The 22,734-nt window shown below is 41.1% G+C and overlaps 1 protein-coding gene across 1 annotated transcript in view; it reads right to left on the bottom strand.

Moving 5' to 3' along the window:
* Positions 1 to 1,617: 1,617 nt before the first annotated feature.
* Positions 1,618 to 22,734, bottom strand: part of LOC107573151 (pseudopodium-enriched atypical kinase 1) — a 25,246-nt gene continuing 4,129 nt past the window's right edge. The window contains exons 2-5 of the mRNA XM_016259597.1: positions 12,145 to 15,403; positions 7,879 to 8,096; positions 5,447 to 6,180; positions 1,618 to 4,904 (exon numbers count right to left, since the gene is read on the bottom strand). Of these exons, the coding sequence (XP_016115083.1) occupies positions 3,741 to 4,904; positions 5,447 to 6,180; positions 7,879 to 8,096; positions 12,145 to 15,317 (5,289 nt within the window). The 5' untranslated portion in view covers positions 15,318 to 15,403 and the 3' untranslated portion in view covers positions 1,618 to 3,740. The remainder of the gene's footprint in view (positions 4,905 to 5,446; positions 6,181 to 7,878; positions 8,097 to 12,144; positions 15,404 to 22,734) is intronic.

Here is a 22,734-nt window from a genome sequence, read left to right as displayed (position 1 = left end):
TGTTTTTGGAAACTGCGATACTTTTTTCAGGATTCTTTGATGAATAAAAAGAACAGCATTTATTAAAAATATGATTTTTTTCTAACAATATAAATCTTTGCTATCACTTCTTAACAATTTAACACATCCTTGCTGAATAAAAGTTTTAAGTTCTTTCAAAAAAAGAAAGAATAAAAATGTACTGAGCCCAAACTTTTGAACTGTAGTGTATATTGTTAGAAATTATTTCTATTTTAAATAAATGCTCTTCTTTTTAACTTTTTATTCATCAAAGGATCCTGAAAAAAAGTATCACAGGTTCCAAAACAATATTAAGCAGCACAAAAGTTTCCAGCCCTGATAATAAATCAGCATATTAGAATGATTTCTGAAGGATCATGTGACACTGAAGACTGGAGGAATGATGCTGAAAATTCAGCTTTGCATCACAAGAATAAATGAGATTTTAATGTATATTAAAATAGAAAAACGTTATTTTACATCATAATAATATTTCACAATATTACATTTTTTCCTGTATTTTTGATCAAATAAATGCAGCCTTGATGAGCATAAGAATCTCCTGTAAAAAACATAAAAAATCGTTCTGATCCCAAACTTTTGACCGGTAGTGTACATTAGATGAGTTTCTTGTTATATTCTGACCTTTGTATCACGCAGTATTTGAACACAGTCTGGGATCTTAAATTCAGGAGCTGTGACTGGCTCTTTCTGACCCAACTCCAGAGTCCAGAGCAACTTTAAATGGAAGCTCATCCAGACTACACATTCTGCTGACATGCACACACAATTTAAGTTAATACTATTTCTGTAAATCAGTATCCGAGTAGCTCTGTAGTTAATATATACCTATGTAAATGTATTTCTGTTGTTTATATCTCTGTAGATGGCAAATTCCATGAATATGGTACACTTTGGTGTCACATGACTGTTTTTTAAAGCATAAAACAGCGTTTATAATTTGAATGAGCTTTCTTATGTTTTAAGTTTTCATTTTAATCAGTTCATTTTTTATTCATTTTGTTTCGTGCCGGTCATTTTTATTATTAGTTTTAGTAATAATGTTAGTTTTCTGCTTAAAATCTGATATTTATAATTCATTTAATTTCAGCATTATTTCAATTACCAACATTTTTTAATAGTTTTGCTTACAATAATAACCCTGGCATAAACATCCTAAGTTTTTTTTTTACACACTACATACACTGTAAATGTGACCCGCAAACATTCAGCGTGACGCACACTGCAATTTTTCCTCTCACACACACACACAATATTCCTGTTTCTCTCTAGAATTGATGAAACTGTAACTGCTGCTTTGGAAATGGAAGAAGGGAGCAAACCAGTGGTCCCGCCCTAGTTTGTGATTGACAGAGACGCTATGACCTCACTAGAACCCTTTCTCAGCACTAACAATCATTAAATCCCTTTCTTTTGAATATGTAAATGAAATAAAAATAGAAACGGATGACAATATCTGCATCCCAATTTGCATACCATCCATACTATAAAGTATGCAAATCATAGTATGTCAAAAAAATATTATATCTAAAGATGGATGGTATGTACTTTCTGTGGATGCATTTTGAGCCAATATTACCCACAACAGTTCGTTCTGTGACACAGAATCGTGCCCGTAATGCTAAAATGAATTTAAACTACACTCAAATTATTATATACAAATATAATTCAATACAACATATTGCTACGGTGTGACCCGCAAACATTCAGCGTGACGCACACTGCAATTTTTCCTCTCTCACACACACACACAATATTCCTGTTTCTCTCTAGAATTGATGAAACTGTAACTGCTGCTTTGGAAATAGAAGAAGGGAGCAAACCAGTGGTCCCGCCCTAGTTTGTGATTGACAGAGACGCTATGACCTCACTCGAACCCTTTCTCAGCACTAACAATCATTAAATCCCTTTCTTTTGAATATGTAAATGAAATAAAAATAGAAACGGATGACAATATCTGCATCCCAATTTGCATACCATCCATACTATAAAGTATGCAAATCATAGTATGCCAAAAAAATATTATATCTAAAGATGGATGGTATGTACTTTCTGTGGATGCATTTTGAGCCAATATTACCCACAACCCCCTTGCGCTACAGAAGAGGCGGAGCTTGTAACAGTTCATCAACTTTTTTGTTGTAATAGTGAATAATCATAAATGTATCTACAAGTCAATGTTTACATATAATGTGTTAATTTTATTACATAATGTACTGCAATACTAGCATACTACATACTCAAAAGTATGCAGTTTTCCCATCATCACTGAAGTACATAGCTGTAGTATGCATGAGTAAGCAAACTGGGATGCACCTTGTGTGTGTCTCACACTTCACTCTGAAGTCCATATCTATATTGCCATTGCATGAAACACACACTCACGCCTCAAAATAACACTACATACAACAAGGACAAAATGCTGAAGAATGTGCCGTCCCTGGTTCAAACTAATGCTTCACAAACACAATCAAATATCCTCGCATATGCCTCTCTGGGAGTCTGATCCCAAAGCTTGCATTCTCATCAGTTATGTGCCAAACAGGAACAGGAAGATAAAGAATAATCGCATGCTGAGAATATCAAGTGCGTTAAATATGTCTAAAATACTGTAACAAATGTTAACACTTGCTTTTAATGATTGCACATACATCCGCGTAGTGATATCCGGGTAAGGTCAGGGTTATATTCATCCTGATATGTCTCAAAAGCAGTTCAGAGCCTTTACTGCAAGTGTAAACGCTACGATCAGAATCTGGAGTGACTCTCGTTTGATTAGACCGAGTTTGGTGCCAATCCCTCTGATTGGAAATGCTCCTGTGTACTTTGGAGAGCCAAAGTACTGCTGAAGAACCAAACTGCATTTGTTTTAGGTACATAAGGACACTTTCTATAAGAGGGAGAGTATTAATATCTTCTCTTTGACTATGCAAAATGTAAAAATATGTTTTGTTCTTTGTGGTTCAGAGTGTTTAGTCTTTGGTAAACTTTACAGTGCTCTTGTTGTGGTAGAAAAATATCCAATATGTACTCTCGAACTAATCTGTACGATATATCAGGATCTGATAAAAACATATTTGAGTGAAATGACTGATGAAAGATGACGTTTTTGCCTCTTTCCATAAATCTCTCTCTCTCTCTCTATATATACTGTATATATATATATATATACACACACAGACACTTATAAAGTAAGGCATGTTAGACTTAAATTCATTTTTCAGTGACTTAACGTAACCACTGGAGAACCCTTAATTTGACGTCCCTCACACAAACTCTAATATGTGATGATTATATAATAGCTATCCAATTGTTTCATGAGCTTCTGGAATCATAAATCATGATGCAGCTGATGTCGGATCAGTGGTTTCCTGCTGATATACACGAGTCCCTACAGCAGAATAAAATGCGTAACTAAACACACTGGGAGAAAACCTACAACACACGCACACATACACACAAGTCATGCAGTTTCACTTGTTTATAAAAGCAGCTCTATAAATGTGCCATTATCTGTGGAGTTAAATATGACTTCACTTAGTCACTTTTCTTCCTGTAAACGGTTCGTTTGGACTCTCTGCATGGTATTAAAAGTAAACCAAACCCAAACACATTCACTAAAAAGTCAAACGGTTTCCTCAACAACAAAAAAAAAAATCACACGTCTGTACAGCGCATATGTCTAGACGTCCCAGCTTCATTGGCGTGTTCGCCTGCGATTAGATAAGCACGCCCTGTGGCTGCTGCAGGATCTTGATCACTCTGCTGAGAGATTCGGTGGTGGCAAAGGCCAGATACTGACAGCACAACCAGTCCTCCAGACTCACGCCGCAGCCAGTGTCCAAAGAACGCTCAGCGAACTTGATCATCATAAGCGTTCGCTTCAGGTCCAGCCAGTTCTGCAGGACGGTTTGGCGTTGGACTGTCCCGGACGGGGGGTTCAGCAAATTGAACAGATCCTCTCGGGGGCCCCACAGCAAACACTGCAAACACGCCCGGGCATCCGCCATCTGGATGCGCTCGGAAGGGTTGGGATTGAGTAGCAACGTGGCAAGCTGTTGAAGGCCATTGGAGTACAGGGATCGCAGGGGTAGCTGGGGCAAGTCAGAGCTGCAGTATTCCCTCTCCTTTAGCTCTGGACTTTCCTCGAATGGGTTCGGTCGATGCAGCATCTCATAGATCAGTATACCGGTCTGGAATTCGTCGCACTTGCGGTATTGAGTGGCAGTGAGGAGCTCAGGTGCCAGACGGGACTGGTCTCGGAGCGAAGCGGGTTCCAGCACCACATTCTTGAGTTTGGCCTGAGAGAAGTTGCTGATGATGAGGCGGGCAGGGCAAGCGGAAGCTGCGGTGGAGGAAGGTCCGGATGCAGCGTTGTTGTTTGGTTCCAGCAGCTCCAGGTTCCAAGGGTTCCCGGGCTGACAGTGCACCAGGAGGAGGTTCTCGAGCCGCAGGTCACAGTGCGTGACGTGGTAGGGTTTCATATGCTCTAGTCCTATACACAGCTGCAGCAGCAGCAGACACACCTGGCGTTCGTACAGCTCAGGGTTTCGCGAGTGCCTCTCCACACCCTCCCGTACGAAATCTGACACCGTTTGGAACGGCACCTCTCGAGTGATCACCACAACACGGCTGCAGAGTTTCCCGCCCGGACCTGCCGCATCTCTCTTACCCGCCTTTCCTTTTCCCTCTTCTCCTCCTTCCGTACCGCCTTGCTTGTCCTCTCCATCCTCCTCTCGCTCCCAGGGCAGCAGGCGGGCCGGAACGTCTGCCAGGAAGTGCCCACAGTCCTGCTGGATGTTGAAGTGAACAGCAATACTCTGCCGAACTGCTAGGCTGTGAAAAAACTGCTGCTGAGTCTCCTTCACCACACCCCGACAAATCTGAGATCAGACAGAAAGAGAATGTTATTCTCTGCAAATACATGCAAGTCTGAGCTGATTACCTAGGCAACATTTTGAAGTATCAAAGGAACGCTGCCAACACAAAGGCTGGGAAAATACGAGTAATGCTTTCCCTTCTTAGTCAGAGGGTTACTTTAAGGTTGATAAGGGGTTTAATCCTTATTGATATGAGCAACGATAATAGGAATTATCGATAAAAGCCTTGAAGGCAGCATAATTAGTAGAGCTTGGTAAGATAGATATCTCAGTATGGGCAAGAAAGCACTGAATGTAGCCTTTGTGGATAATTTCATAATGCACTGTTACAATCTCTGTCTGTATTAAGTAACAAGCCATTAGCTTAGCAACATGCTGCCATCAGACTCTATTGGAATCAACTGTTAGTCGAATCACACTTGCTGTTCTTGCAAGAAGCAATGATTGTGAGTTGCATAAGTGACCATTACTTGACTTATGTAGACAGCTAAATCAGCTTGTCCATATACATGCATCAATAAATATGTGTAAGACTGAACTTTCACCTTAACGGCGTAGTTTGTAAGAGGTTCTTTAGCGAAAGACGCTGTGTAGTACACAGCATCTCCTGCCTCGCAGCAGGGTTTTCCTGCAGTCAGCCGGAAATGAGACCAGCTGTCTGTTCCAAAGCGTAGATGATCTTTTTGTCCGGCCATAAATCGATCTTCACATCTGGCTGCCAACTTGCGAAGGGTATCCGTGTGCAGGCCTCGGATCCTCCCAACCACTTCCTCCCAGCTCTCCATGCCTCTGTACGGCACTTGTTTCTGGGCTTTAGCAGGTCTCCCAACCCCTCGCGTCCGGGCTGTCAGACTCTCTGTACTTCGAAAGCCTCGGAGGTCACATGCCTGCATGGAGCTGCTATTGGTTAGGCAAGACAGGCTCTGCCCACCCACGGGACGCTCCAGGGAGTCTCCAGATTCGTCAGGATGTCGTGCCTCCGAGCTGAGTGAGGAGCTCTGACTGGCCGTGTCCCATGTGGATTCGAGATCGTAGAGTGGATTGGCGACACTCAGACTGGTCCCGCCTGGTCTGGCCTCTCCTTTGGGTCGAGGGGCAGAGAGTTCTCTACCTAGAGCGGATGGCTCTGTTTGGGCACGTGGGACTGACTTTTTAGGCAGGGGTGGAGGGGTGGATTTAGTCGTGGATTCGATGACCTCTGGATCAGAGGTTAAAGTGTCATCAGATGCTTTAGGATGTCTGGGATGTTTTACAGGGATCATGTTGGCCCTGGACCGACCTGTAGAGTGAGAGATGAGGAATTTCAGAGAGGATTAGGGCTCTGAAACAGCTCAGGGAACACATGAAATTTTGACCAGAACATAACTGGTGCCTTATTGGATTTCCATTACATGTTCCCCTTTATTTTTATCTCTAATTGCAGGATGAACAGTATTAAAGCAATTCACACATGGTCCATCCACAGGGACGTAGGATACGAGTTAGGAATTATTTAACAGTGTGAAACTTCATCTAACATTCCTCACTAATCTGCTTTAATCTCCCAATAATCTCAGACTGGGGCTTCTTCTGAGGCCCATTCACAAGGACAGGGATTTTTGTAGGTCACGTCTATAAAACGATCAAAAACAAAATTAGAGGCAGTACTTTAACCCCTTGGAGACCCATGCTGCTACGCAGTTCAGAGGTTCATCAGCCTTAGTCATCACCATTGCAATGCTATATGGTTAGATATCAGAGGTCAACTCTGCAACATAATAAGAAGGGAAGGATGTAGCCATCAGCAACCATGCTCTCTTGGAACAGCTGAAAATTCATTATTTTTTCTCAGATCCTGTGTGATGCCATACAGCTCAATATAGACAAACTAAGTCTGATAATCTGTCAGTCTCTCAGAACTGTAGCCATTAAAGTCCCCAACAAACTGAATCCCTGATTTCCACACAGCAACTACTGCCAGCGTGGGAGAATTTTAATGCAATTTGTCATCTATTTCATTAAACCTCACATGTGGAAAAACATTACATAGTTTAGGAAACAACCACTGTTTGAAATATTATTTGACGTTATTCGCAGGGTATTTGCCAATATTATTAGTTTTGAAACACTAGCAGATTATTTTTGGATTGATCTTTTCCAGTCTTAACAGTATATTATATCTTTATGCCAGGTTGCAAACATTAATATTTTATGTACATTGTAATGTTTTAAAGTGTCTGAAGCATTTTAAATTCTAGATATTTTAGGAGCTTTCTTGTGAACACTTAAAAATACACACACAATATATACAGATATATATATCATATCAGTTATCAGCCATAACATAAATATAATTTATGTTGACCTGAGAATTTGTCATGCCATCCAAAAGTGAGATCACATTATAAATTTGAGATTTAAACTAATTCAAAATCATAAATAAACAAATGTTTTAGAATTTTGAACCATTTTAAAACAAATAAACTTTTCTATGATATTTAAGGAATTAATGTAAATGAATTAATTTATAATAATTACAAATAATTAACTAATTTATATTAAATAATAAAAAAAATAATTAGTGGTCACTAGTCATCTAAGATTTTTGGACCCCACTGTATAATAAATATAATGTGTGGTGCTGCAATTTACATTTCCTGCTAGCAAAACTACTTAAACTACACTGTGCTACAATTCATGCAATTAAAACAAAACAAAAAAGAGCAAAACAAAACGAAGAAAGAGACATATCCATACCTCCTTTCACTGCATAAACTTCAGAGAGACTCAATCAGCTAAATGGCTTCAAATTGAGAGATTGAGAGAAGTGATCTTATTTATGGGTCTAGAAATGCTCTTGCACACGCTGCTGCCATGACAACCTAAATATATCAGCATGAGCCAGCCAAACCAGGTCAGAACCTCACACCACTGGCCCAAAAAAATGGACCCAAACAAAAACACAAAGTGACCCATCAAACGTGTGTGTTTTACTTACCCAGGTTGGTGTACGTGGCCCTGCAGCTGCTGGATGTAGGAGAGTGTGAGATGGTGTAAGTGATTCCCTCTTCCTCTCGCTCTGCCTGCCTGCTGCTGTTTGAGGTGGGCGATGCTGGGGGCGGACAGGAGGCAGTCAGCTCGCACAGGGGCGACAGCTCCAGCTTAGCAGGAAGAGAGGTGGCTGAGGAGATCTCAGTATCCTGAACTGGAAGCTGACTGCATCAAAGAGAGACAAACGGGTTGAGATTTATTCCAGCCCAAAGTTTTCTAACCTAAACTGCAAGGATTTAGAAACTGAGGATGCAGATTATTTTACAAAGCTAAATTTAGAGCTTAATTCTCTCACTTTCTCTTTTTTAAAGGGACAGTTCACTCAAAAATGAAAAATCTGTAGTTTTCTCACCCTCATTTTGTTCCAAACCCGTACGACTGAATTTTTTTTTCATGTGGAACACAGAAGATATTTTCAAACAGTGCTGGTCACTCTTTTACATGCAAATGCAATGAATGAGAACTTAGGGCTTTCAAGCTTAAAAAATGGATGCAAAAGCACAATAAAAGTATCAAAAGAAATCCATATGACTCATGTGGTATATTACAATATTACAAGAAGCCATATAATAACTTTATGTGATAAACAGACCAAAACGATAGCCTAGTTGATATTCTGAATTAGAGATCTTTTTAACAAAATAGTTGATCTAGTTCACAAAAACTCTATGACTCCAAAATTAGTTTGCAGCAGTTCTTGAGTTAAGATTATCAGTAAATATCAGTCAAAAAAATCTTGAGAGTTAGCTCTAAATTTAGCTTTGTAAAATAACCCATACCCTCAATTTTTTAATTCTTGCTTTTTAGGTTAGAAATCAGTGAATAATCCTTTTCTCACCCAGAGCTATATTACGGACCACTTCTATAATACTTTCATGGTGCCTTTTTTTGAAGCCTGAAAGCCTACATCACACTTCAAAATGTCCACTTTTGTGAGAAGGCATGATGTCATTTGAGTTTGGAAGGACATCAGGGTGAGTAAATAATGAGATGAATAATGATTAATAATGAATAATTGTGTGATAGTGCTTTAGTTCAAGTTTACATTTTAATTAGCATGTTGGGATCCAACCATACTTGACTAATCAAACAGAAAATACTGTCCTTTGATTAGATTCCGAACCATCCCTATATCCCAGTGCCAACTTTAAGCCGCGGTCACACTAGACTTTTTGTTCATTGGCTTCCATTCATACGCATGCGAATGCGTCAGACCGGAAACGCAAGCCCGTGTGAAGATATTTCGCATTTCGCTGCGTAGCAAAGTTCAAGTTTGGTGAACTCTGACCTGCGAATTCACATCACGTGAATGCGTGAGACCAATAGAAGATCAAAACGTCACAAAGTGATCTCTAAACATGGAGGAATCGCTAATTTAAGCAGTTTTGCATCATCCTGTTTTATACAACACAACTTTAAAAGATTACAAAAATCACATAAAAAGAAGCGGCTTCGTTTGCGGTGGCAAGGGAAACAGGAGCAGATGGTACGTTTGAACAGTGAAACGTGTAATTTTATGTGATGTTTTTACTGCATGAGATTTGTATGTGTGTGTACTTGATTAACTATACTTGTGATAGATTGTAAACACTTAAATAGAAAAGAATTATGACTAGTGAGTTGTGTGTATTGTGAAAACCTTGGTGTGTGATGTCATATCCTGCTCCCGCCCTGTTTTCGCAGCACCGTCCGAACTAATTTCACATGCTGAAAGTTTAGTGTGACCGCAGCATTTCTCTCCTAAATAACCCATCCAGGAATGCTAAATGGGAGGAATCTTCTGCAGGCAGAGCATGTCTGGACATATAAAAACATTCTGTTCCATTAAGTTATGACACACTCAAAAATCTATAACAAGGAAGGTGTTCTTAAAAATAAAGATAAGATTCTTAATGCTTCCAATGAAACACCAGTGCAAAACATTTTTTGTAAACACACAAGGGAAGATATCACCACAAAAAGGTGTTTTTTAAATGATAGAGTATCTGGATATCTCAGTTTGTTGGATATCTCAACTTGTTAGAAGAACCTGAATCAATGTGTCAAGTATCTCGTTCTCTTAGGCAGATAACACACTGCAAACACACTTGTACACACACACACACTGGAACGAATATCTAGCTGAGATCTTCAGTAAAGTGTTGGTCTGTTTAAAGGAATTGGAGTAAGTAATGCTTACCCACCATATTGGCTCACACAGTCACCCATTCGATAAGGTCAGAGACAGTAAATGTTCAAACCAGAAATAGGAATTCCTTGCTTTTAAAGACTTAATAGACAAAACTCTCTTGGATTCTGTCTTTTTCTTACTCCTCCTCTCTCTGTTGTAACATTTGGTGTGAATGTTTCTTCCTCCACATGATTAACCCTTAACAGACATCTACCTGTGGTTGTTCATCAGCTTACAACTGTGACATATCAGGATCAAAGGTCCTTTTCGTCAGCAAATCACACACACGCATGACTAACTAAATAGGAAGTGGTTTATTGTAGTTAGGAAATCACTTAGTTAAAAAAGATAACTAATACTGATTCTACTTTTTATACTAATACTACTACTATTGCTACTAAAACTAATAATTAAATGACTTGTATGCAGCATAAATTACAAATTCAAACATAACTTGTTAAATCAAGCAGTTTTACCATTTAGCTATTCCAATAAAAAAACAAAAAACAATTCAATTTCTATTAAAAAAAACTAGTTAAGTTAAACTTTTTTCTTTCTGTGTTTGATAATGTTAAACCCTAATCTGAATTTTTTACCATTATAAAAACATTTAAATTTTACAATTACTATAAAAGGTATAGGTAAGCCTGGGCGATAAAACGGTATCGGTATTTATCGGTACACCATCGATAACGATAGAAAAAATGTTTGATATAGGCACGTGCTATGAGTGACGCAGACAGCCCACGAACACATGCTGAAATGAGTGGTGTGCCTGCCTGTGATGAGGAGATTGTGAATAAAGAATGAATATCAGTCGAATTTAAAATAAAAAAAATTGCATTTGAATGCAAAAATGGTGCAATCGAATGTTATGTGTGCGTCCGGGAGCCTTATCAGTGGCGCATGAGATGCGGCGATAATGATGTAAGTGACATTGTTGCATTTGAATGTTTTGTTAGTCTAGCCCACGAGACGTGCCGCTGCAGAGAAGATCTTAATTAGGTTAAAACCGAAACCAAGCCATTCACATAGAACGCATATTCGGCAAATTTTTTAGGCGGACAAATATGACTGCTGCACTCGTGTCTCTCACAAGAGATGTAGCCATGCAAAGTTAAAAAAGTTTAAACTTTTAGAAAACACAAATTTGTGAAGGTTTATTCCATTTCACTGCATCTCTTATGTTTTTAAATGCAATCTGTGTGAATGGCGCTTTGGCTCTTTGTATTAAGCAATGCATAAATACATGATGCTGTTTTGCTCATAATTTTTTATGCAATTTATGAAATTATATTTGATTTATATATGTTAATTCAGACGTTATGCACATTTTTTATAGACAGATATTTCATTGCACTGAATAAACAATTTAATGCGCTGCATTATTTTGCTCATTGCGCCCTTCTGTGGCCTCGGGAGACAAGACAAAAGTTTCCTTAAGACTTATTTAATCTGCATATAAAACATAAGAAAGGAGATATTTGTTTAAATTGTGTGTTTGACTGTTAAAACAAAACAAAAAAATATTTGTTGTCTTAATAAATTGGGTAAATTAAAAATACAGTGGTTAAAAAAAAAAAAAATCCATTGCTCTTTGTTTTAAAAAGGGTTATAAAATATGTCAATAATTATCGATACCGAACAATATGAAACATCATATCGTTGATACATTTTTTAGCTATATCGCCCAGCCCTAGGTATAGGTTATGTAGAACCCAAACAAACTATAAAAATATGCTGTTCTGTATTTTCAATTTTGACATACTATGACTGCATAAAACGCTATTAGCTACAACAGGATAATGTGAAAGCTTTTTGATCAGGCATTACAAAAAGCTACCCTTAGGGGTACACATTTATCACTGGGGTTTGTCAAAAACTCTGCATTTCATCTGGGATGAAAATAAAGGAAAATAAAATACACACTAAGACAGAGCAAGATAAAGACAGAGGAAGACCTTAGTATATGTTTTTACATTAAAAAGCTATGAGAGAGAGTGAGAAAGAGAGAGGGGGGATTGACAGAGAAAGACAGCTTACTTCATGACTTTGCTAATGAGGAGACTGGCTCTGCTCTTGGGTGGAGTTGACAGACTGGGAGCTCCACCTTCTGCTGTGACACCTTCTTTGTGTTCTTCAACCCGAAGCTCTGCCTCCTCTCCACCTGTGATGCTCTCTGATTTGTAGCTGAATATGATCGTGGGTTTCTGGTGTGGGTCATCTGTCTTGGACTCTGAAAACCAGTGCTGTCTCTGTACAGGTGGAGGAGGCAGTACGGTGATGACAGTCCCATCCAATCCCAGCAGCTTCCCTTTTTCCTTCTCTCGTTCCATTTTCTCTTTCTGTTCATCCTCGTCCTTCCGCCGGCGGAAGAAACTCTTGAAGGATATCCAGCGCTTGGGCTTGTTACCGTCAGTCGAACGCCTGCCCTCCGCACCAGGACTGGTCTCTCCGTCACTAGGTTTGGCCCCAGCTGGTCTGGTCCAGTTGCTGAAATGCCTCTGAAGTAGGTTGCTTGAGTGGTAAGGAGAGGAGCTAGACCGGGCTGGGGGAAATGGGGGACTAGGTTCAGATTTGGGGCTTGTGGGTGGTACAGCAGCAGAGGCACTCTGAGATTTGGGAAGGACTTTAGGTGGTGTGTCTTTTTGAGGTTCTGCAGAACAGTGGAGTGATTTAGGTCTGTTAAGAGCATCTCTGGAAGCATCTGGTGGCAACGAGTAAAGCTCCTCAGCACTGCATGTCTTACTCTGGCCAGCAGGGGAGTCTGGAGGAGAAGGCGGCGGCTGAATGGAGGCCACAATTTGAGACAGAACAGCACTTGCTTTCTCTCTCTGACCTGAACTTCCATTCGATGTGACCTGGCAATCTTTGCTGCCCTCTGCTGGTTGCTCACTGCTGGGGTTACGAATACGATCCAGACTGCTATGTGCCAAAACAGCAGGGCAAGGGCTCATGCTACCTGCAGGAAGGACGGAGACAATTGTCGTAGTCCTGGATTTGCCATCGTTTATAGTCTGTCCGGATACTTTGGTGGTCCTCAAATCCCCAGGAGCAGTTACATCTGTTGTGTGGTTCATCTGAGATGGTGTCTGCTCAGACGGCGAGGGCTGTGAACTTTCAGAAGATCCAATCTCCTCATATGTGTGGCTGGCCACTCGCTTTCTGGCCCCAGGCTTGGAATGTGGCACCTCACCATTGAGCCCCAGGAAACTCTTGTAAACAGCTAAGTTATCGTATGCACAGGGATTAATCACTATGGGAACTTTCACTGCTTTTTTGGAGCTGCGTGCATATGCAGGCTCATCGCGGATTATGATGGGAAACGGGGGCATGCCGGCATTGTTGTAGCTGTTAAATTTTATCTCAGACAAGTTAGGAGATTTAGTTGGGACTGTGCGGGCTGAGCCAAAGCCTGCAGTTGGAGATGTGGGAGCTGATTTGTGATTGATTAGTCTTGGAGCGGCACTGCCACTTGTTAAATCAACTTTTGGGATCTTCTGTCGAGGGCTGGTGCAAGACGTCCACACTTCTTGGTAACGGATGCTGCCGGGTTTTGTGCGGAAACCACTGGGTCCTCCAGAGGCTGAACTTGTAGGAGACTGAGGCATCAGCGGAGACAATGAAACGGATGGAGATGCCACAAGTGAAACAGGAGATCTGGGGGACTGAGGGAAGGTGGGTGAGACAAGACAGGGATCAGCGGAAGGGCAAAGCACAACATTGGGCCTACTTGACTTTGGAGTGCTTTCACTCGAGTGAGTGTGTTCATCTTTAGTGGCCATAGAGGCAGACACATCCACCACCGTATATGGCTTACAGATAGGAGTCTTCTCGAGATTCACTACTCGATAAGGCTTGGCCTGCTCCTCGGTTGGGCTGAAGCTGATTGTGATTGGCTGGCCTGGAAAAGCTTGTGGGAGAGCCCCACCCTCTCTCTTACTGTCGTCTTGCTCTTCCAGTCGGATGGCTAGAACAGCTTTATGCGTTTCATTGGGTTTTGGCGAACTCAGTCCTTTGGCTGAAGGTTCTTTGCTAGGTGGGAAAGGAAGACTATTTCTCTGGTCACCAGTGCCCCTACAGCTGCCAGCGCAGGATTCTTCGGGCAGAGAAATCAAGGACTCGGGTGAGGTGGTGGACTCAGAAGTGGACAGAGATCCACTACCCTGGTGATCAGAGGTGTATGACAGAAAAGCAGGAGCTCCATTTGAGTCAACGGACGGGTATCCGTTCAGAATCTCATCGTAACTGTCATCGTAATCCACTGCACAGAACCGTTGCAGTGAACGGTTGCGTAGAGGCACGGTATTCCACTTCTTCCCTAAAGCAAAGGGAACTGGGGACAGTGTGGCTGCACGGAAATTGGCGAACCGAGGTTGACCCCGCATCCGTATCCCCATTGCTAGCAACTCCTCATCGCTTTCATCCCAACTGTCATGCTCTCCATCGTCGTCATCCTCATCACCACTCTCATCCTCCTCATCGTCACCATCACTGGAGAATTCTGGATAACAGAAACGCCCTCCCTCAGAGCTGATGACCTCTGCACTGTCACTGAGGGAAACACGTTTCATTGCTCCTCTACCACTACTCCCAGCATGGAGACAGCTTGATGCTGGAAGGCCCCTCTCTAACGAGCGCTGGTATGAACTGCAGATCCGGCCAAAGAAGTCATCTCTACTTGAGCTTGGAGAAGGTCCTAGGCCAGCAATCTCTTTTAGCACATCCGTCAGTCCGTTGTTATTGCTGCTAGTTGGCTCCAGGGAAATTGCACCATATGCCTCTGTTTGCCTGACCAAATCCTCCCCTTGATTGTTGTTTGTCCCTGTGGGTCTCGAGCTATTCAGGCTGTTGTGGTTCCACACAGCGAAAGGTGAACTTTTAGTGACCTGTGCTCCCTCTGTAAGCCTTGGCACATTTCCCTCTGAGTCCAACCCTGCTAGGGAGCATGGCAGCATCATAGTAGGCTTTACTGCAATAGTAGGCTTCTTTGCAACAGGTGGGCGGACCTGCCCTGCACGAGATGAGGAAATGCTCCTCTGGCTGTTTGTGAGTTTGGCACTGATGTTTGTCTTGCTCTCACTGGCAGCATTGGCTTGCTCTGGAGGCCGGTGTAGGCTCTTGGGCTTAAAGCAGTTTTTGCACTCCCCTGGTTTCCACACATGTTCAGTGAAGGTGTTGCATGCAGACATGACTGCAGGGCAGTGCAGCAGCATCAGTGGACAGGAAAGCCCTCCATCACACACAAACTAAAGGCTGAACGTCGCTCCCACACACAGTTTACAAACTGTGCCCTCAGTACCTGTAAAAAAGAATAACAGAGTTAGCCAGTGTTATTTTGAAACCAAATGTAATCACTGTTTTCATCTCACATAAACAGTCACTATAGGCTGTTGAATGAGGCACTCATTACTTTTTGCCAGCAGGGGTCAGAGTTTCACTCTTAACATTAATGTCTAGTTTCTCTTTCACACACAAACACAGGCTGCCAGACTCTCACAACTCTATTTTTGCACTGAGCATTTGCAGGTAAACATCATGCCTTGTGACATACTGACACCACATACACAGACACAGTCGAACATGTACACCTATACTTGTGGGGCCCCCACAGATTTATATAGGCTAGTTGGGAAATTATACTTACTACATCCAAACCTTTAATTGTAATCCAGAACAAATCCTTCCCTACCATTTATAGACATTTTTCCATGTTTAGATTTGAATACATAACCTGTGAACTTTTTTTTGGTGAGGTGAGGGCCTTCCTAACAAGTCAGTTTAAAGAGGTTTTACTCTTTTTATGAGGCCATTCTCAGACATCTGGCCCTCACAAGTAGTGAAACAATTACACCTGTTGTATCGTCTCCTATGTCTCCCAACATTTGAAACACTTCTAAAATTTCCCAAACTGCCATACACAAATATCCTGCCTTATACCAAAACTTGCAGAGAGTTAACTTTTAGGGACTAGAGGGAAGGTACTGGCTCTGTTTTTCTTATACAGCAGAATGACCTAATCAGACATCCACTCACTTATATCTGATACAGGAACATGAATAAAAAAATATGAGTGCTCGTAGGATTTTACACACTCTTAATTTGGGACCTGTTGCTCAACACGTGTTCAGTGCAAAGACTGTCAAATGAGGGTCACGGGGGTCATCATGTCGCCATGTAACGCACCACACATCTTAAAGCTGCAGAGGAACACAACACACAATATATAACAGAGGGTCTACTGTTCACTTGCTCAAGGTCCTGATATAAATCATAGGCAGGACCACTCGCTGCACAATACTGAATAGGACTTTCACAATTATGCCTTTATAATGAATTTAAAAGGTTAAGAGTTTAATTAAACACAGTGCCAGTCAGTTACTTCACGGGTAATTGTGTCTGTACCTGCCTTCTATATGAAAAACAGAAAATCAGCATCGATAAATCATACCAAAACTAAGCTGACTACAGATTTACTGTGTAGAAATGTGGATTTAGACTGACCGAAACTAAAATGCTACAAAACCTATAAAACCTCATTAACTTTAAATCTAATCAAATATAATAAGTGTTTCTTTACAGAGCTAAATAAGGATTTAGGAACCCATAAAACCCACTCTAATCTCTCGCACAATCATGCACACATTTACTAACCCAGCTCTATGTTTTTCTTATTTCTTTGACCACTGCAATACTGAGGGTTAACAGAGCTCCATCCCATTGTCATGCCTGTATGAGTGAGTGAGTGTGTCTAGGGGCAGATATATTTTTGTGCTCTCTGCTAAATCCATCTGCAGACTGCGAACACCATTCCATTGCACAACATCTGAGATTAATGAGCGAGAGACAGACACAAAGAGAGACAGGAAGCAAGAGAGGGAGAGACAGAGTGTTCTCAGGAGGATGCAGCAGCTCATGCGTTAATGAAGCTCTTTATGGCTTTCAGGCAGATGGAGAAACATCTCTCCACCCTTCATTTCCCTCCTCAGAGTTCATGTCACTTCTCCTCTCTTCCTTCACTGTTTTTTTTTTCTTCAGAATTTGATGACTCAAGTCTGTTTCCTTGCTGCACACTGAACACATAGGATCTTTGAACATTCTGATCAGTTTTCTGGTTCTGACGCTCCTTAATTCTTTCAGTTTTTATGTGTCAGCAGTACTTGAACCACCAACTGTTACTGTACCCAGAAAGTTAGCAGAAAAGGTCTAAGCTAGAAAAGGCAGTCCTGTCCGAATAGGGCTGGACAATGTGTGCATAATTACACCAGATGTCCTCAGCACAAAATCAAACAGGCAGTGAACAGGCAGATGTGATGTTTTTTTAGAGATGTGTTTCAGGACAGTGCCAGAAAATGTGTCTCAGCTGTCTAGCTGGGGAACATGCTGCCACATTCGCTAGGAAAATGACAAAATCAGTGTGGTTTATTCATATAATGCTCCCCTGACAGCGGACAGAGGCAGGAATCAGGCACAATTTTGAAAGGAACCTTAAGGCTCCTGTTTCTGTAGGCGCGAGATATCTTGAAAATTAGACAAGCAGTCTGTGCTGTTAAAGATCTGAAAGGTGAAACATTGTCAGTTTAAACGCCACAAGGGTTGATTGATATACCATCAACCATTGAGTCCTCGAGCAAGGCACACAACACCAAAGTACTACAGGAGACTACATGTGCGAGTCACTTTGAATAAAATGACACATTTTGACAAATATATGACAAAACAGTAATGGGTCCAAGTCTCAGTTCATTCAGAAGTTTGTTGTTCGCTGGCTCCTTCACTGAGTTTCTCTCATGTTTCACATACCTGAGTGATGACATCACTCCAACCACTCAGATCTAAACTCCACCCTCACACTCCTTCCGGAGCAAACATATGTGGTGTGTGACGCTCAGTGACTGGGATGCTAGAGTACATATGTTACAGCAGATTGACCAAATACAGATTTACAGCAGCTAGAGTATTTGTAGAGTTACAGCAGAGCAGGTAGAGAGTTACAGACGACCGAGCAGGTACAGAGTAACAGAAGCTAGAGCAACTACAACTGATATAGTGTTAATAGTAGTTGGAGTGGATATAGGTGTTACAGCAGATGGAGCAGATACAGATTTACAGCAACTAGAGTATTTGTAGAGTTACAGCAGTACAGGTAGAGGGTTACAGAAGATCGAACAGGTACAGAGTAACAGAAGCTAGAGCAACTACAACTGAGATAGTGTTAACAGCACTCATGAAGTGCTTTGAACGGCTAGTCATGCACCACATCAAGTCTGCCCTCCCCCCCTCCTTGGACCCCTTCCAGTTTGCATATCGGTCCAAACGCTCGACCGATGACGCCATCGCCACTACCCTCCACTCAGCACTCACTCACCTGGACAAAAAAGACACATACGTCAGAATGCTGTTCATAGATTTCAGTTCAGCATTCAACACAATCATCCCTCAACAGCTCATTCACAAACTGGTCCAGCTGGGGCTCAACACTTCGCTGTGCAACTGGCTGTTGGACTTCCTGACTGGAAGACCTCAGGCAGTTCGGGTCGGCAGCAACACATCCAGCACCATCACACTGAACACTGGGGCCCCCCAAGGATGTGTGCTGAGCCCCCTCCTCTTCACTCTGCTGACCCACGACTGCACACCGTCACACAACTCCAACCTCCTTATCAAGTTTGCGGATGACACGACTGTAGTGGGTCTCATTAGCAACAGAGATGAGACAAACTACAGGAGCGAGGTGAGCCGCCTGGCCGGGTGGTGCAGTGACAACAATCTCTCTCTGAATGTGGAGAAGACGAAGGAGATTGTTGTTGACTTCAGGAGAGTGCGCACTCAGCATGCCCCTCTGACCGTCAATGGTGTGACTGTGGAGAGGGTAAGCAGCACCAAGTTCCTGGGTGTGCACATCACAGAGGATCTCTCCTGGACTGACAACACCGCAGCACTGGCCAAGAAAGCACAGCAGCGTCTCTACTTCCTCCGCAAACTGAGAAGAGCCAGAGCCCCGGCCCCCATCATGTGCACCTTCTACAGAGGCACCATCGAGAGCATCCTGACCAGCTGCATCACTACACACACACACACACACACACAGTCACTTTAATCAGTCTGAATAAGCTCTTTTGCACTACAAATCATTTTTTGCACTACAATCACTATTTCTGCACTGTTGTTTACTTTACTGGTTTGCACTCTATCTGCCATATGCCTTGTGCTTTATATATATATTTTTACATTTTACCTTATTTGTATATTTGTATAGTTGTATTTTGTATTTAATCTGTATTTATGTTATCTGTATGCACCCAAGGGTCTGAGAGTAACGCAATTTCAATTCTCTGTGTGTATGTCCTGTACATGTGGAAGAATTGACAATAAAGCAGACTTGAACTTGAACAGTAGCTGGAGTGGATATAGGTGTTACAGCAGATGGAGCAGATACAGATTTACAGCAGCTAGAATATTTGTAGAGTTACAGCAGAGCAGGTAGAGGGTTACAGAAGATTGAGCAGGTACAGAGTAACAGAAGCTAGAGCAACTACAACTGATATAGTGTTAACAGTAGCTGGAGTGGATATAGGGGTTACAGCAGATACAGATTTACAGCAGCTAGAGCGGTTATAGAGTTACAGCAGAAACTAGAGCAGGTATAGAGTAAAAGAAGCTAGCGAAAATGTACAGTTACAACAGACAGAGTTACTATTACATCAGATTTTGTATGTAAAGATTCACAGCAGCTAGAACAGGTATAGAGTTACAGTGGCAAGAGCAGGTGTAGAGTTACTGCAGAGAGAGAAAATAAAGAGTTATAGCAGATGGAGGTGGAATGTTTTAGAGTATTTTGCACTAGTGTTCTAAAAACACCATAAACTGCGCAGAGAAAGAGCTGTTTGTTGTTGTTGTTTTTTACAAATTCACAGGAAGGAAAACCTTATGCCTTTGACATATATGCATATTCATAGATTCAACAGATCTAGAAAGAGAACCAAACAACCAATTATTTTTGATCCACAACCAATGCAGCAGTGTTGCTTGTGAACAACAGCATGCACGTTCACTGTGCTAGCAAAAGACTGATTGGAAACGACTCAACAGGCAGGTCTTGCTGGGTTACCATGACAACCTAAAAGCTCATGCACACAGACCTGAAATGCAGGTTCCAAAATTACTCTTCTTCACAACTTGGAGCAGAAAATGTCTCAATGTTCTGAGCAATGTCTCAAAGCTAAGAGGAAAAGACATTACGATAAGATCCATTATGACATTAGAAGCTTTTTACTCGACTTGGAGTCTCTTTGCCTGTGTTTAGGCAAAATGATGTTTAAATGAATCCTCTGGTCCGGGATGTTACTCAGTGACCGATGGGATCTTCAGGGTGATGTTCTTGGCCAGCAAAAACCATTATCTATCAGTGTCATGCAAAGTGACATGCAGAGTCTTTACGTTCCTTCAATCTGAACTGATTGCTGCTGTTGGTTGGCTCCCTGTTGTCTGATTCAATCTGTGTAGCGATGAGTGCATATAGTGCCCCGTTTGAGAGAAATGCATCATGGGATCTAAAGGTTTCATGCGGTGCATGTGCATTTTCAAATTTTTCCTGGGGGTTTCAAGCTGAAGACAGTGAAACTCTCTGAAATATCCTGCCCGCTGGACATAAAAATGAGAGATTAACTACACAGGAAAAAATAAACAAATAAAAATAAATCATGGATGGCACAAATATTTTATTTTGTTCCCTGAAGCAAGTTATTTTAGTATCACTGAGATACCAATATAGTTTTAATATACAGTAGTTTTCATTTATATATTATAGAATATATTATAGAAATAGTTTTTATATTTATATTTTCCACATTTTTAGTTTTTTAATGTCTATATAGTTTTTATTAATTATTTTTATTTGCATTTTAGTTATTTTATATTTATTAAATTTTTATTTCAGTATTAGTTATTTTAATATTATTCTCTCTAAAATGAGTATGTCCCTTCTCCCAAAACCTCCTCCAACTTACTAGCAAGTTAAAAAAAAAATTTAATGTGGGGATGTAGTTTTGCACATTATAGACTGAACTTTTGTTTCAAGAGAGCAAGAAAAATCCTGTTTATATCCTATGTCTCCTTGAACGATTTATTGATCACCTTTGTCCTGTAAGCTTGTGTAATATAAGCAACTGCCAAGTCAATTTTCTCATAATCTGACCTAACAGTGCTTGAACGCGCACCTCACCGTTTTTCTGAAGACAAATCAGAGGGCTGATCAGCTTGAGCCGCAATGGAAACAAAAGCATTTTGCTCATGTTTAACAGAGTGGTGTTAGAGGAACATGCTCAGTCTGACTCATGCAGATTCACCATTGTGCGAGATTGTGTGTGTGTGTGCGCATCAAAGAGATGACAGATTCCCTCAGTGAGCTGAATACAGGATCAAAGCTTTACTATAATCACACAGTGAATAATAATGAGAAACTGATCTGCAGCGCACACACGTGTGTACGCGCTGGCCTCCTCCGGGGGTGTGCATGCAGCTTCCATATGGGAGCGTTACATAACCAACTCATCTTCACTACACAATAGTTTCATCTTATTCGTTTATTCCGGCCGTCACACCAGTCTCTCCCTCTCTCAGCAGGTGTTCAATTGTGCATATGTTCGACAAACCCATGACTGAAATAATTCAGTCGAGGTTCACTGGAGAGCCAAACATGCTCAATGCAACTAGGACAGGAAATTCATGAATACTTCAAACAGATAATGTGAACACGCACACAAACAGCTGCTCCAAATCACTGAGAAGAGCAACATAATGGGTCTGTTCAAAAAACTAGTGAGTTGCCTACAAAAGCGGCTGCCCTCTAATCCGAAACATTGAGAGATATGGAAGTCTCTACATAGGCAACTCTATATGGCACACTAAAGGCCCCGAAATACTTACAACAAATTTCTGCTTCGTTTTTTTCACACAGAGGTAAAAATAAGCTGGAAATACCTGAGCAGTGGTATACTGTTAGCTAACACATCACTTTATACAACAGATGTTTTAAAGCCAGCAGCTTCCACTTTACAGTATTAATTAAACATAAAAAAAACGTTGCCAGTGTTGGTTTCAATTAGAATTACATATAGTGGTCGACCGATATTGTTTTTTTTTTAAGAAATTTTAAATCATTTGAAAAATGATAAAAAAATAAATGTGTTAAATAAACATACTTATACTTTAGATGACAAAGTATTTTTCACAAATAAATTAATATTTATTAAAAATATAATTAAAAAGGAAGTAAACACTGTAACCAACAGGGCACTCAGTATTCTGGGAAGTTTGTGTGCATTGGAAATCAAATAAAGTCAAGGTAACACTCATTTTACATATAGCACACAGTGAAAATTACATGAATATGGCAGTGGGCAAATGCATAAAGTGCAGCATAATTTAAAATCACGAGTTTAAAGTTTGTCGATCGCGCATCTCCAGTCAAGCTGAACTCTCCTCCTGTCCGTGTTCAATTCACACTGATCGACCGTCACGCAGAGTACATGCGATCGTGCAGGATACAAACGCACACTTCACAAGATCTCACAACTGGATCCGACTAAGTTTGCAAAGTTTTTGAAATTAGATGTTTATTAGACATTCAAA

Source organism: Sinocyclocheilus grahami, unplaced genomic scaffold, assembly GCF_001515645.1.
Source record: "Sinocyclocheilus grahami isolate Dianchi unplaced genomic scaffold, SAMN03320097.WGS_v1.1 scaffold1877.1, whole genome shotgun sequence".
Taxonomy (NCBI): domain Eukaryota; kingdom Metazoa; phylum Chordata; class Actinopteri; order Cypriniformes; family Cyprinidae; genus Sinocyclocheilus; species Sinocyclocheilus grahami.
This window is presented reverse-complemented; position numbering and strand designations above follow the sequence as displayed.